Raw genomic sequence first — 16,761 nt, forward strand, 5'->3', positions numbered from 1 at the left:
AGGGTGAGATAATTTGTTTCAGATACAGCTTGTTTCTGTAATTTCAGAAAATACAATTGTTTAAAAAAAAAAGCAATGCAGGTTGCAACAAATTTATTTTTTGTCCTATTATACAAGGACAAAGAGAAATATAGATGGATTTAGGCAAGATCAGGGTGCTCTGATATCTGCAACACAAGCATTAAAAAATTAGATTTTCATGGCTTTACTAAAAATACATCTTCTTTAAGTCTTAAAATTCCCCCCCCTCCCAAAAAGGAAGGGAGTGACCTGGTTACAGAAATCCAGTGTCATTCAACTGTAGAAAAACCTTGGCAGGACAAGAGGAACTTGTAGCCTGTGGATTACATGAAATCTCTTCTGCCTCTGATCACAGACAAGAGAGATGCTCACAACATACTTTTTTTCCCCTTTGTCTGAAACAAGAATGAAAAATATCTTCACACTAAATTTAAGGCACTTTTCTGGGTATATGGAGTTCTTCTAATACAGTCATATGAATGTAGAAAGCAGCAACAAAAAACTTCCTAGTGCTAGTAACTCAGTGCTGCTCTTTCAGGAGAACTCTGAACTGTTGTCTCCACATTCATGCTGGCTGAACTGCAGATGCTTATAGATAAGTCTACAACCTTCACACTTTGAAATAAGGTTAAAATGTAGTTAGTAATTTAGATAATTTAGATAATTTTCAGTAAGGTTTTAGTAGTACTAAACCAACTAAAACATCCTCTAATGCAGTATCAGTAAACAACCGAAATCTACAATCAACTTAGAACGGACTCTGTTAAACAAGTGAATACTATAATGTATAAAGCTAATTAGAACATAACATATCTAATTATAACAGGTTATTTGTAGTACTTACAATGACTTTTTACAGTACAAAATAATGCAAATGTAACACTATCAAGAAAAATATAGTATGCTTGCTGTTAAAATTTTTTTAAAAAAGCTTTTTGTTATTTCCCCAAGGAATTTCCTCCAATTACTAAAACTTCATTGAATTAAATTTTTCTGTACTCAATAAATTCTAAATTGAAAATAAGATACAGTTGCTAAAAAGTTGATAATGCTGCTCCTTTCTACTACTGTTTTTCTCTCAAGATTTGGAAAAAAGGTACCTGTTTCCTTCTCAGAAAATACAATGTCTGTTTGAACTTACAGTGCGTTCTCGCAAACCTGTAAGAGGACTACCTAAGGAGAGCACTCCCAGGGCTGATAACACACCATTGGATTTCCAGGAGACTGTCTCCTTGAAAGAAAGAATGGCTAAGTACAAGGCTGCTGTGTCCGAGAGAGAGAGTAGCAACACCTTCGCTCATGTAAGATATCAGTAGTTCCTTATCTTCTTAGCTCTGTGTTTGCTTTGCACAGTGGCATATCCTACATTGTGTATTTATACAAGCTAACTGATGGACCGCAATGAGGATCAAAATTTGAAACCTAAATTAGCAAATCTACCTAGCAAACGTAGTGATGCATCAGTCTCTGTCTCTAATGAAGAGATTTTTTCATGCTATATACCTGTGATCATTTGGACAATTCCCTTTAATTCATTAGAAGGACTGTTCTTCATTCCACTGTTGCATGAAATGCATTTATTAGGACCATAGGCTTGAATCAGATTAGCAACACAGTTATTCTTTCAGCTCATAATGACAGCAGTTTTTGCATTACTAAAAATATTACTAAATAAAATCATATTCAAAAGCACATTAGGTTTAGACCTCTTGCTGTTTAAACTAAAGAATTCAAAATTGCTGCATTTTAAAGTAGCAGATCTATGAGACAAGGTGTATGAAAAAGTATTGTTTTATAATAAAATTATTTTTAAATGGGCATTATATAAAAAATACTTAGAAAAAAATTTTAATTTTATTTTACTCATCCCTCTCCATGTCTATCAATAGGGATTAAGTATTTTACAGCAAAGTTTAATATTAATACCAAGTAGCTCATAAGGTATTTGGCTAACAGAATTTATAATCTATTAAAACAGAGCAAGACCACTTCACCACAAGTTTAATTATCAGTCAGCAATATCTGAAAATCAGCTCTTCAGATCTTAGCCAGGAAAATTAGGAAAATCTGCCTCAGTTCTGCAGAAATACTAAGGGGTAAAAAGTATATTTTTACCATGTCTTAAAATCCTACCTAGAAGTTGTAGCTCAACTCCCTTGTATCAGGAAATGGAGGCATTATGCTGGCTTGCTACAATGTTACAATGACAATGGTCTTCCTTTACGCTAAACTTTTAGCACATGGGAAGAACACATTTTTCTTACTGTAAACTAGGCCAGAGTAATTTCTGTAAGTCGGAGAGCATATCTGGCAATACCATCTTTGTCCATATGCAAGAAAAGCTGTAGAAGGATTCCCAGTCTTACCTGCACTTTGGTCTTGGGAGAAGTGGTCTGCAGCAGCTGAAGGGACCTTCTGGGTGCTTGGATAGCCCAGAAGTCACATTGTGGAAACAGCCACCAGCCACACTCACCAAACTCTGGGTGTTTTCCAACCACCAAACTGCTGCCTGCTGGCTTCCTTATTTCATAATTGCCTGTGTGTATTTGGAGTGGATTCCTGCAGTTCACCTGGCTGAGATGGTTCCAATTCCCTACTCCTGTAATTGGAAACATTGCTGAAGTTAGTACTCTCTCTCAAAGAGAAAAGAACTGCATAAAGCCTGACCCAACCGAACTGTGTTGAACACACAGGAACTACTTCATTTACACTCTGGAACTCCTTGCAATTTCTTGCTGAATTGGATGGTTGCCTGAAAAAGGAACTGTATATCCGGTTCCATTAAAGGCAATTAATATGTATCCTTAAAGGACTGCATTTAACCCCTTTAAGTATCTCCAAATGGCTGGCAAGGTGTGCCTGAAATGTTCATTCACTAAAATAATTACTTTTCACATTCACACATCCATGTACATACAGACTTGTGCCACCTTCATCACAGGGAAAAAAAAAACCGAACTGTTTTTAATGATGTGCTTACTTACTCATCAGGTGTAAGCACTGAACTTTAAGTTTACTTAGTAACCTTCATTACAAAGCTGTTTCTAATTATAGGGTGGTTTATTTTCTGCATACTGATTAATGAGCTGAAATGCTGAAAGCTTCATTTTAGTACCATTGAAGAGGTAACACATAAAGGACAGAACTATAACAGGAAGCCTGAGGGTAGGGGCACCCTCGTGACCTTTGGCACAGTTGTTAGTGAAGAAAGATCATCTCACAAAGGCCTGCTTGAAGCTCTCTGCATGTTTTTCAACAATGCCTACTGAAAAAATACAGAGAGGGCCAGGTGGCAACTCTGAATGCAACAGAACTCAAAATAGACAAGTAGAAGAGGGAACAGCAGAGAAGGATTGTTCCAGAAAGTGATTGCTACTGACCATCAAGCAGTTGGGACGTACTCCCTTTGGTGCTAAAGATTCAGGCCAAACACACACATTTTTCAAATATACATTGACCTTTAGTTCTCAAAATCACAATGTATGGCTCCTGTGCAGTTGTCTATGAACTTGCCAGAAACAGTACTTAGGATTGTCTGAGTCATTCCTGCAAAGACAGAGTATTACATGGCTGAAAATACTCGGCTGATCCCTAAAACTACAGAGGAAACCACTGAGTCCTCAGATACTAGTTCAAGCAGAGATGAATATTCAGCTACACCGGCAGGATTCATTTCACATAGCAGCATTTAGCAGCTAGTGTTAAATAAATTCTAGATTGTAAAATTCCAAAAGAACTTCATAATGTGCAGGTCCTAATTTTTGGTTGACAAGTAAAAGTCCTAAAATGGGCCAATGAGATTCAACAGTTAATGCTAACAGTACATATATGTTTTGTATTTTGATGACAACACCTGAAAAATAACTGTCTTATTACTGTATCTGTTATGAATGCTAATGTTAATTCATGCATACTGTTAAAATAAGTAGGGTTTACAGATTATGCCAGTGGCAGTTGCCTATAACAGGCTACAGACATAACCAAGTGTTTCCAAATTTTCCATTTGAAATCTATAAGCATCATAGCATACTGTTATTAACTACTTTTTAAAAAAACAACTCATAGAAGTACATTCTTAGTGCAAATGGAAAACAACTGGCCTTATTTTATCACTCTAGACTTCAGAGAAAACCAAGTTCTGTACTGTGCCTGGTGGCCTGGCAGCAGTGAGGAAACAATTTGAGAAAGTGCAGATGACCTCTTCACAAAAGACCTTTGCTCAGTACCAGCACCAGCACAAATCTGTACAGGTAACAATAGCATTTTTAATACTAACAAATGAGGTATGCCCTGCTAGATAGCTTGAGGAAAAAATACTGTTTGCTTTACTGAAGAGTTTTCATTATGATTAAGACAACGTTTCCCTAATGTTCATAATCATAGAATTTTCTCTTTCAGATATACTAAAGGAATCATGTATTTTTTAATGCAAATGAACACTCATTATAGGCAATACTAGATTTACAGCAAATAGATGAGCAAAGCAGATTACTGCCACAGCAATATTTTGTACTGAACCTTGTCTATAAGACTGTAATTCATTATCAAGTATCATGGTGATATTTTGCATTTATTGTGCTTGATGTGATATTAAGCCATTCTCTTTCAAAAGGAGCTTCCTGCTTCCATTGAATTAAATCTAATAAACTCCCCTAAACAGATCAAAAATTGCACAGAAGAACCCAGATGCTACATAAAAGTAGAACAAAGCAGCAGCTAAGTGTTATTTTAGATAAAAGGTCTTTACGTTTTATTACTTCATTAGCATATACCATGAAAAATTGTTGTAGGAGATAATGACTTTGGACTATGTGAAATCCCCTATAATAAAACACATTGCACAATCTGTCCTGTGCACTCTGAAGAACAGTAATGGCACAGTAAATTGCTTTACCATCCTGCACTTCTTGGAGAGATTTTTAAGCAATATTGCTCTCCAACTCTGTAGAACAGTATACATCAACATTCTGCCACAGATTCATTTTCATGTTAAATAAGTATCATCATATCTACAAGTCAACTCTCATTTCTTACACATTAATACCAATATCAACAATTTGCACAGACAACAAGCAAAACTCCAGTTTGTAGGGGAGAACACACAGTTTGCTGCAGATATATTAAAGCATTTTTAACTAAGCAGAAAAATCCCATAGCTGTACCTAACCATACCGGAGCATAATCCTCAGTAACAGGAAGTGTTATACACATACTTTTCTGATGATGTGGTCCAACCTAGCTGCCATTTAACTGGATGAAGAAATGCAGAACCTTGTATAGAAATTATGTGACTTTGTCTCTTACTCAGAACCAAATAATTTCATTTCTCTGATGCGAAGACACATTTTCCCTGGCCTAACAGTGATGTCTAGTTCTTCACAAAGCCTCTATGATGGTTCCATTTTTTCAACAAAGATGTGACCTCTAAGCATACTTATCCATGTATTTGTCCTCTGTGGCTAGCTGAGGAGGCTCTCTCAAATCATCAGCAGAAATAGTCACGTCCACAGGAAATAAAAACACTCAGACTATATGGAACAATCTTTAAATTTAGGTTAAATAACTTACTGCAAGACCATAAAATCCCATTTCTATTTAACATGACTGCACTCTTATGGAAAATGGGATTACACACTTAGGTAGCTGAAAGATTATTCAAGGTCACTGAATCAATCCTGGGGCAAAACAGAGAAATCATGTAGTCTGAAGGCAGATCTCCAGATCTGGATAAATTCAAACTATTAATCCAAGCTAAAATAAGTAAGCAATTCATTTTCTAAACAGTAATCTAAATAGCTGAACCTTTTACTACATATTCAATTATTGCATAAGAAGCGCATGGCTTTTCATTAAAAATATTGACATCAAATATGCAAATAGTAACTATTTATCTCTCTGTTTTTCTAAGGCAGCAGCCATCACTCATAGCTCTCTTCATTGTAAGGGAGATTGGTTCCTTGCGAAAGGTCATATTACCAGTAGGATGCACTAAACTCTTGTCCAGAATGGTGAGCAGCCATGAAAACTGATCACAGAATTGCCGCGTGTTCACAATCTCAACCAGAGTTTGTGCAGAGACCTGGTCTTTAATTTGACCACTGGTGTCATGAGCACCTTTCATTGTCAGCCACAAAGCTGAGGTCATGAGCTTCAGTGTTACTGTTCTGTAAATGCTGGCCTGGAGCGGTTTGCTACACCAGCTTGGCTGGCTAGCTGCTCAAAGTCTCACTATCCAGCATCAGAAACAAGCCACTTCTGGCAAGTGAGCTGAACCTCCTACATAAGAAGGATGAGTGGAATATATTGAAAGTATCTGATATTCACTCAACCATATAGTATCATGTGTCAGGAATGACACAGGTATAGCTACACCTCCTTTATTGAGGGTCATTCCATACAAATTGTCTAAGATTGCCAGTGTAGCAATTGCCAGTTTTCTAGTGATTCAATAATGGGACAATGTTAGTGAACGGTGAAAACCTTACCTTTTTAAGAAAACCTTCCATATAATGCCCAAAACACCCTAAGTATATACATATGACTAAGCAAGGCTGACAAATCATAGAGATGAAGTGCAGGTAAGTAAAGTTCTTATAAGAATTTTCTCTGAGACTCTCACAGTACTGGTGCGCAGATGACACCATGATAAGAACATAAGTAGGTAAAAAAGCATAGCTTTGAGGGAGAAATGAAGATCCATGCCAAATAAATCATCAGTCATTCTATTGTTACTAATTTTGTAACTGAAGCTTTAGGCTCACAATTTACTTCCACTGCTGCCTAGAGGGAACTGCAAGTTTGTACATACCGATCATTTAGAACAGTAAGTTCTAAATCTGCCAGTACATAAACGATACTGTATTAGCCAACTTCCCACAGAGGTTATATGATGACCATAATGTACAGTTCAACTAAAAGAAATATGCTTCAAACATGAGCGAGTAAAAGGCTTTCTTGTGCTTGGACAAGCTTTTGGGCCATTTGACCTCCTTGAACAATACATACATATTTTAGAATTGTATACAAGTTCTATGTACATATGCATAAAACATAGCATACATATTCTGAGCCTAAAAGCAATTTTATTTTTGAAAGGGAAAGTATGTTTTGTCTGTTGTCAGAACAGAAGGAAACTGCAAAAATGTCAACACAAAAAAGCAAACCTTGGTCTAAAATACACAAAACAGTTACCGAAAATTCAAATCTTGGCACATTTTGCCATAAGAATTCTGTCTAAATTATTGCAGTGCAGAGGCACTAAAATTGATGTATGGGCCACTAACATATAAAATGTGTGTAGCAATTACAGTTCTCTACAGTAACAGAATCTGAATGCCTACATAAAAATGCAGTCCTCACAAAATGTATACAGACATTCTCAGATTTACATCTTTATTTTTTAAATAATATCGGTTTAGGTTAGAATGACTTATTATCCAGAGACACAGCAGGACACTATAGCCCTCTGTATTAAGCACCATACAGTTATGCGTGGGAAGACCAGAAACCCCCATAAAGGGCGACTTGAAAAAAATGGAAGAGAATGGAGGGTGACGGAAGTCTGAAATAAAAGTAAAACGACCATAAGAAACAGTGCGTGAGCCAGCAGCATGCCAACAATCATCCAGCTGACAGGGTTTTCTGATATGGCATAGAATAAACAAAAAGGAACTGAAAGGTCATTCTTGGGCCATGGGAAAAGCAATCGTAACAGTTGTCTTTTCACTCCTGCCACCAAAAACGACTTTTGAGTTCTCTGTGTGTCCTCCTCCCCTGCGCAGCCAGAGGGGAGCTGTTTCCTCCTGACACTGTGATGCGAAATCTGGTTGATTAAATAACCTTGCTTGGTTTAATAACACATCATACAGCATGTATTCCACAGAAACAAATAAAGGGATCAAGTTCCCACAAGCATAACGCTTAACTAGTATTAAATCTAGATCATAATCTTCAGCCACAGTCATACATTGGAGGCATGACTTATCCTGCTTAATAAGGTAAGAGCAACCTTATCCCATGCAGACCATCAAATAATTCCACAGAATGTTCTCCAAAATCTATGGGGTCTACAAAACATGCCACAGACTCTAATGGGGTAGACTAAATCAATCCTACCTACAGGATATCCTATCCTATATCTAACAGTTGGCTATTACAGAGGAGGGATGAAACCACAGGTCTTCCTGCTCTCCACTTGTTTGGAACAATAAACAAGCAGCATTTTACCCTCTGTCACTGGAATTTCAATTAGCCATCTTGACAGACACACAAAATATGAGAACCTCCAAGTCCCTCTTTCTCCCTGCATGCCCAGAGCAAGGCCATGTAATTATATTGTCAAAATCTCGCCCATAATGTTTAGTCTGCATTTTAGACAGCCATAGCTGTCACATTAAACGATTATAATATTTTGCAATATGGCAACTACTTCATAAGCAGTACCAAAGTTACAGCAATAAAGCAGTGGTGACATTCAGATTAGATTTGCTTCCTGACTACATTAAGCCTAATTATATTCCTTTTTAATACCCCACACCATTCAAAGGACACATAATGACGATCATGAACATATTTCGTGTCTCATGAATGAGCATTTCCAGTAATGAGAGTTTGACTTACCTAAAACATGCACATTAGAACAGAAAAGCGTATCTTAAATGAAAAAAAGCATATAAATGCATAAATATATTGAAAAGTATATCCATATAAAATGAAAAGGCATATTATACATACACCTACACATAGTCGTTAAACAGAGAATAGATGGAAAAATTTGCACTTCATTTTCTTTGAACTGCCTCTTTTCAACTTGGTATGGGGTTACTCTATGTCTCCTCATGTTGTGCGGCTCCCTCACAACTGTTGCACATACAGAACTTGTGAGAACCATGCTCTGACTTGCTCTCCTCAAGCCTCACCTCACTTTCACAGTTCAAACTTTGCAGTAGATAGGATTAATTTTGATACTGGTAACACACTAAATCATTTCCTGGGCCAGTAATCAGAAAATTTATTCTACCTTTTGTTTGTATAATTTTAATTCATCTTACAGTTCAAACATGATTTGGCAGCACAGAGGTGGAAGAGAATTCCTAAAGCCTGTGAAGGGGATGCACATTGTTTCTCTGCCATAGAACCTAAGAGCCCTTGCCGCCTACTGTATGGCAGAAATTATGAGCCAAGAGTGGATGCTCCCCTATACTAATTCAGCAGAAATGTTACTGGAGATGCAAATAGTGTAAGCATTCCTTAGTTTGAAGGTGGAATAAATCCCATAAATATATGCTTTGTCATGGGATGACTAAGGGAGAGAGCTAATTTCTTGCCCCACAATTAGTTGGATTTCAAGGAGGTGCTGGGATTTGAGATGCAGGAAGCTTACAGCCCTCTCTTGCTCCAGATGTATAGCAGCAATCTCAGAAACACAGTGCTATGTCGGTTCACATTCACATTACACTGAACACTTGGGAAACTCTTGCTGGAGGGATCAGAAGCTCCTTTCATTTGAAAGCTTATTATCAGTAGAAACTAATAGGCAAGCTTCCTTCTCACAAGGGAGGAAGAAAATTTAATTTGACATGAGTGAAATTATTTGTTAGATGTCTCTGTGTGCACACTAGTGTGCAAGAGAGGAAGCACAGAACTGCTATCTTAATAATTTAGGATTTATTTCTTCTAATCACTAAATCTCAAAGTACTCCACAGACACAGGTAATGTCATCTAACACAGGTTCTGTGACAGGCTTTATGTAAGGAAACAAATCACTGCCAGAATCTGGAGTCGAACTAAAGATAGATAACCTCAGAAATTAGTTTACATGGACATCTCAGACAGTGCTTTAAACTTGCAGCGATATGCTCTGTTTATTACGCTACAGTTGTCACACTTGTAGATACAATGCTAGCCTGCATATTTTGTAGGATCTTCTGTTTAGCGTATGGGTCTTATTTTTCATAACTGCAATTCAGTATGATTTTTGCATCAGAAAAGTTGCATAAAGCATATCCAGGAAATCAGCATCCCTTATATAGACATATTATACTTCCTTTTACAAAGTTGCATTAGCCTCATGCCTGCTGATAGATAACAAATTGATGGCACAGCATATAAAGCCAGAACCAGTCTTGCTAGTCACCTTCATCCCCTCCCAGTCTAATTATACTTTATACATATTCATGCAGCTTTCTGTATCTGCTGGTCAAGGTCTGGCTGCAGTAATAGAAATGACTTGACATCTTCTGTGTTATAAAAAATTCTGTTCCAATTTTTATGGCAACAAATAACAATCCTAATAACAACAGTAGTCTGCTGTAAAATGACTGTTCTAGTTACACCAGTTACATTAGAATTTATTTGTAAAAGCCCTTCATAGGGGAAAAAAAAAAAAAAAAAAGAAAGAAAAATGCAATTTACTGTTAGCTGTCCATGTGTGATTATTTTTACTTGTCTTTAGGAAATGTCAAGTAGCAGTCAGCACACAGTATCAAACAGCACCAGAGAGGCTAAATGTAATGAAATAACCTCCAGAGAAAGTCAAATGGAAGCCTCTCAAACACAAGAGGTAACTATATCAATTAATAATCATGTCATTGGACAATTATACTGATGGTGATACATATCTGCTTTGCTTCTTCCTCCTTTACCACTTGGAACAGCAAGATCTGGATGTCCTGCTGATAGCCTCCCTCATTAGGCAGTGCAGAATAATTTTTTAAAGGTGTTTTATTGAGTGTTTTTAATTTATTATTGTTTTAACATGGTAATTAATTACGTTGCCATTCATATTTTTCTTTGATGTAACATTTTAAATACAGTTGCAGAAGTATGGAAAATTCTTACATATTGCACTAAATCCTGTAGTAAAGTGAAGGTTTTGTGCACAGGTTTCTCATCGCAAGCAAGTTACTCATGAGATAAACATGGCTCCTACATTCAGTCAGCATACTGATGAAACAGGTAAGAAGTGGCATGAGAATAAAGGCTCACAAATGAGCAATGGCAAATGTCTTTACTCGCACAAATTGATTGCTCTTAGCATACAAACATGAAAACGCACGTTCCTCCGAATTCTCAGCAAAGTACATTCATTGACTTCAATGGGACTTACGAAACAAGTTTAGAATTCGGTACAGAGAGATGGTGTTTGCATAAGGAGGTAGTTTTAAATATGCGCTCAGTTGCTTGAAAGAACTGGGGACTTGAACTGTCCGAAAACGCAGGCAAACACTAGCCCATGTATATACAAAATTGTGGATGAGAAAGGTTCAATTATAGCTGAACTGAATGGCCCTGCAGAATGTAACGACAGTGTTAAGACACTGCTGCTGCTACAGTTTAGTCCTGGTATTAGAATTCACATATTATATTCTGCCACAGACCCCACTCAACCTTTAGCCCTGCCACACCACACAGGTATGGCAAAACAGTAGGAGACAACATGTCCCTCAATAACTATTCTGTCGTTCTCTCTATGGACTTCTGTTCATGATCAAGTGACTCTCTAGACTTCTGCAAGGCTAAGTACAGTTTTTCTAATGTAATAATGTTTTATAATTCACTGATAAAGTCAATTTCATAAAATGCAGGATGGAGGAAAAACGATCTTTTTTATTTTTCTTCCTGTTGCAGTAATCAATGCAGCTCAGAACGAAGAGCTCCCAAAGACTGTAACACAGATTTTAAACCAGCAGATTGAAAGGACAGCTCAAGAAAAGGCTGTTCACTCTGACAGAGACACTGCAACATCTGCAAAAGAAGTAAAGGTCTGTGCTTTTAATAAGAGGGATCTTTCTTTATGCAAATTAGAAGTGGTGACGTTAAGACATTGGTCCATCATGCAGTCTGAATTTCTATTTTGACTAACTGTGATTAAAAATGTAACCTATGAAAGTGGTAGGAATATATGGATTTTAGGAATTAAATGCACATAAAGAAATATGAAGTACGTTAGAAGGCTCAACAAGTACTTACAGTATGTGACAAACACAATTAAAAGTAGACCTGTATAAAAACTTTCTCATTCCTGTCCTCTGCTGAATACAGTCTCCTCTTTCCTTGTTTTGAATCTGTCAATATGTATAATTTCTATCACCACAGATTCTCAGAAGCATAGAAAATGTCACTTTCAGAAGAAATGAAAACGAGCGTAAGCCACAGCATAATTTTACATTATGCTTATAATGCCAAGTCTGCATTTGTTGCAGCAAAAACTCTCAGACTGCTCAATCATCATTTTGCATTTTGTATGAATTCCACATTTATTTTCACATATATTCTACGGTGCAAATATCACAGCTCTTAGTTCAAAAGTTTGGTTTTATGCATTCTGAGCTGATGGATTGTCTTTCCAGATCTTATTATAACCCTATAGCTTGGATCTTTGCAGAACTAGCTTTTGTGAAGAACAGAAAAATTGTTTTATATGTTACCATACTTTAAAAAAAAAAAAAACAACCAACAACTTTTGTTCCCTAAAGATGGAAAATACGTACCAGGGAATTATATTGCCTTCAACAGTTAGTTCATCTTCTACTGCTACTACTTCAGCAAGCAGACTACAGGAAACTTCTACACCAAGGAAGAAACAAGACGGAACTGCTACTTCTGCAATGATTTGCTCCAGATCCCATGAATATGGAAGTACAGAAAAATTCTTCCCTACTTATGTGAAAGCTCCATTGGAAATGACAGCAACTTCCCAGTCCACTAAGTCATCCAGCTCTCCAACAAAGCCCACTATCTCAACAGATCTGTACTCAAGCAAAGCAATTTACGTGAACTAAGACATTTATACAAATGTTTCCACCCACAATTAAGAAAACACTTACAGAAACATTACCTGAATGAGACTTCAAATATTTTATCTGGTGAATCTGAAACATGGAATATGATGTCAGATATGCAGCATGCTAGATATGGCTTTCCCTTCATCATTCAGATGTTCACAAAACCAGAAAAACAATGCTTAGAGTGGCATCAAATCCAGAGAGGAGAGGTCCTCTCTATATGATGGGTCTTTGAGAACCAGCCTTTCATTCCAATTAAAAATGACGCTCCAGACCACACAAAGCTAGAAGCATTGCAGACCAGGAAACCATTGCAGGTGGAAATGTTAAATACCCACCCTGGATGTTTCAGACCCAGGCTCTTGATGCACTGCGTGCACGTGCCCCAGGCTCTACAGGGACTATGGAGAAGGCTCTTGCATTAGTTAGAGGAGGCGTTCGCACAGTCATGTGGATGTTTGAAATGCAGCCACTGGACTCTACTAATAAAAATTATCATGATGAGGAACAAACATCAGATAAAACTTGCATCCGAGAAGTTTCTGGTGGTACTATAAAGACTTTGAGGCACATGCTGGAAGCACAGAACCTGGATAAACTTTGGCAACTCAACATGGTGGATGTCCTTAACTTGTTGCAGCTGAGGTCTGAGCTAGAACAGCTTAAAGGAAGTGTCAAGAGAAACATAAAATATTTTGAACCTCAGCCACTGTCTGTTACCAGAGAGAACTTTGGTCAAAGACTGGAGAATGAAACTGTCCATAGAGATGACACTGAGAAGAGGCATGTCAGAATAGCACTCTGGACATTTGAAAAACAGCTTTTACCTGTGACCAACAAAGACCTGGTGGAAATTAAAGTGGTATGTGGAATCTCAGTGGAAGAAAACATGAGTGGTGCTGTGCACAAGGCAAAACAGTTAGTCGAAACACTGCCTTGGCACACAGAGGATTCACAGGAATTAAGTCCAGCTGAAACGTCATTACAAAAATCAAACAAGCAAGATCAAGGTCCCGCACAAGATGCAGCAGCCTCTGTAACACCACAGCAAAGCACATTTTCTGATTCCAAATTTGATGGCAATGATATGCAAGTAGTACAAAAATATAACATAGGAATTCAAATAGATCTTCATGAAGACCAGAAGGCTGAGAAGCTGAAGACTCAGGAACTGTTGTGAAAGCCTCTAGCTACTATCTCTTCCACCATTATGAGGATTAATGTGATGAGAGCTACCCTGAAGAATTATATAGAGAAAAATAAAAAGATACTAAAAATAGGTATTCAAATTAAAATAGCATTACTGATGTATTTGAGAAATATTAACATGCTAGAAAATGTGCATAGAATGCACCTGACTTCTCATACTTAACATTAATGCAACATCCTCTTAACTGAGGTAAAATGTTGCCTGTATAAAACAGCTCTGGAGATAAAATAATGATCACGTTTTGTGCACATCTGTTTTTAGTTTATTAAAGCACAAGATGTGACTTAAAACAAAGTGAACTACATTTTGGTGGGTTTCTTATTTAAGTAAAATAACTGAAACAGTTTACAAATTAACATGTGATTTAAACATTTTTTCTGCTATTTCCTGCTGGGCGATTTTACCAGTTGATACAGCCTTAGTCTGAACTAAGGTAGCAAACTCATTTACCTGATGTCAGGGTCTAGGTTTCACATCACTAAGGAGTGGATGGAGCCACTCAGTGTCCCTGTTATTTGTTTCATATTGAAGTAAACTTCTTAAATACATGGTATGTGAATGTATCTATGAATATTTATCTATGAAGTAAATATTGAAAATAAAACATGCCTTCTTTTTCATGGTACATGTGTTACTTAAAAAATCATATTAAAATACTATTTATATTGCCAAGTTATGCATCTGAAACTCAGAAAATATTACATATGCTATTGCATGATGAACATCAATGTCCTCCTTTTGTGCACCTATTTTGGGCACTGAATACAGATGGGATCCTGTAGGAAAACCAGATGTTACCATAGCTTTAACCATTTGAAATACATGAACAGAATGCTGATGCTTGAACAGCAATGAAAATGGCAGAACAAAGCTAAACTCTCCTGTACCTGCGTAACTCCTAAACAGAAAGCTCTGCTTTGGGTTTCCCAGCTCTGTGCATTACGAAGAGAAGGGTGCTACCTCTGTTCATGCTAGGAGCAGAATTAAACATCAGTAGCTTGTGATCCTGTAAAACGAGGCACAGTCTGGCAGTCGTCCAACAAAATACTTCACGTGGTGACTTGGCGCTGGCTGACAGCTAAGTCCACACCCAGTCGCTCGCTCACTCCCCCCCGAGCGGGATAGGAGAAAGAATCAGAAGACCAAAAAGCAAGAAAACTTGTGGGCAGAGGTAGCGACAGTTTAATAGATGAAGCAAAGCTTGGGCGCAAGCAAAGCAAAATAAGGAATTGATTCACTACTTCCCATCAGCAGGCAGATGTTTAGCCACTTCCTGGAAAGCAAAGCCTCAACATGCACAGCAGTTACTTGGGAAGACAAACACCATAGCTCTGAATGTCCCCTCTTCCTCCCCCTTTCCCTCAGCTTTTATTGCTGAGCACAATGTCAAAAAACGTTTAGATGTGGTACTTCAAGACATGGTTTAGTGGACAGGGTGGCATCAGGTATACGGTTGGACTTGATGATCTTTGAGGTCTCTTCCAACCATAATGATTCTATTCTATTCTATTCTATTCTATATAGCATGGATATCCCTCTGGTCAGTTGGGGTCAGCTGTCTCAGTTGCGTCCTCTCTCAGCTTCTTGAGCATCCCCAGTGTACTTGCTTGGGGCAGGGAGGGGGGTCAGAGTGGTTGGAAGAAAAGGCCTTGACACTGTGCAAGCACTGTTCAGCAACAGATAAAACACTGGTGTGTTATCAATGCCTTAGCCACAAATCCAAAACATAGCACCATATGAGCTGCTACGAAGAAAATTAACTGCATCCTAGACAGACCTCGTATACTTAAGCATGTTAAAAATGCGTAGAAATACTCAGTACCAGTAGAATACTGAATTCTCTATACAGTGAAGCCTCCGGATTTCATTTTGGATCTCTTCTATCTGGTAAATATTGGTGATCTCAAATGGTAGATCAGCCTTTCCCGCACTGATTTTGTAGGACCATGTGGTGAGTTGACCTGCCAGACCCCCACCCAGCCACTCTCTCATTCCCCCTCCTCAACAAGACAGGGAGAGAAAATAGGATGAAAAAGCTCACAGGACAAAATGAAGACAGGGAGATCACTTACCAACTACTTTCACAGGCAAAATAGACTTGACTTGGGAAAAATTAATTTATTGCCAATCAAAATAGATTTAGACGGTAAGAAATAAACACTAAAACACCTCCCCTCCTGCCTCCTTTTTCCTAGGCTCAACTTTACTCCTTCACTCCTGACTCTTCTACCTCCTCCCCTCGTCCCCAGCAGCACAGAGGGGTTGGGGAATGGGAGGCTGGGGTCAGTCCATATCAGTTCCTATCTGCTGCTCCTTTCTCCTCACATTTTTTCCCTGCTCCCACGTGGGCCATAGTTCCTTCTGGGAATATCCACCTGCTCCAGTGTGGTGTCCTCCACAGGCTGCAGTGCAGACATCTGCTCTGGCATGGTCCTCTCCACAGGCTGCAGGGAAATACCTGCTCCCCTGGTCTCCTCAACAGGCTACAGCGGAATCTCTGCTGCGGCACCTCCTCCCCTCCTTCTTCTCTGACCTTGGTCTTCACAAGGTTGTCTCTCACACTTTTTCCCCTCAGTCCTTGCTGCACGTGCAGCATTTTGCCTCTTCTTCAATATGTTTTCCCAGAGGCACCACCAGTGTGGCTGAGGGGCTCAGCTGTGCCCTGGGGTGGATTCGCTGGAACCGGCTAGAACTGGTTACACCCAGCTCAGGGCAGCCCTGGCCTCTCCTAACCACAGCCGCCC

General features: G+C 38.3%; 1 protein-coding gene across 1 annotated transcript in view; it reads left to right on the plus strand.

The window, feature by feature from the left end:
* LOC104158265 (LIM domain and actin-binding protein 1-like) overlaps positions 1-16,761 on the plus strand; it is a gene marked incomplete at its 3' end in the record, with an annotated part of 44,952 nt that overhangs the window by 23,877 nt on the left and 4,314 nt on the right. The window contains exons 3-6 of the mRNA XM_009695870.1: positions 1,165-1,322; positions 4,140-4,271; positions 10,906-10,978; positions 11,651-11,784. Coding sequence (XP_009694172.1) covers positions 1,165-1,322; positions 4,140-4,271; positions 10,906-10,978; positions 11,651-11,784 — 497 coding nt within the window. The remainder of the gene's footprint in view (positions 1-1,164; positions 1,323-4,139; positions 4,272-10,905; positions 10,979-11,650; positions 11,785-16,761) is intronic.

This window comes from Cariama cristata, unplaced genomic scaffold, assembly GCF_000690535.1.
Source record: "Cariama cristata isolate BGI_N322 unplaced genomic scaffold, ASM69053v1 scaffold82, whole genome shotgun sequence".
NCBI lineage: Eukaryota > Metazoa > Chordata > Aves > Cariamiformes > Cariamidae > Cariama > Cariama cristata.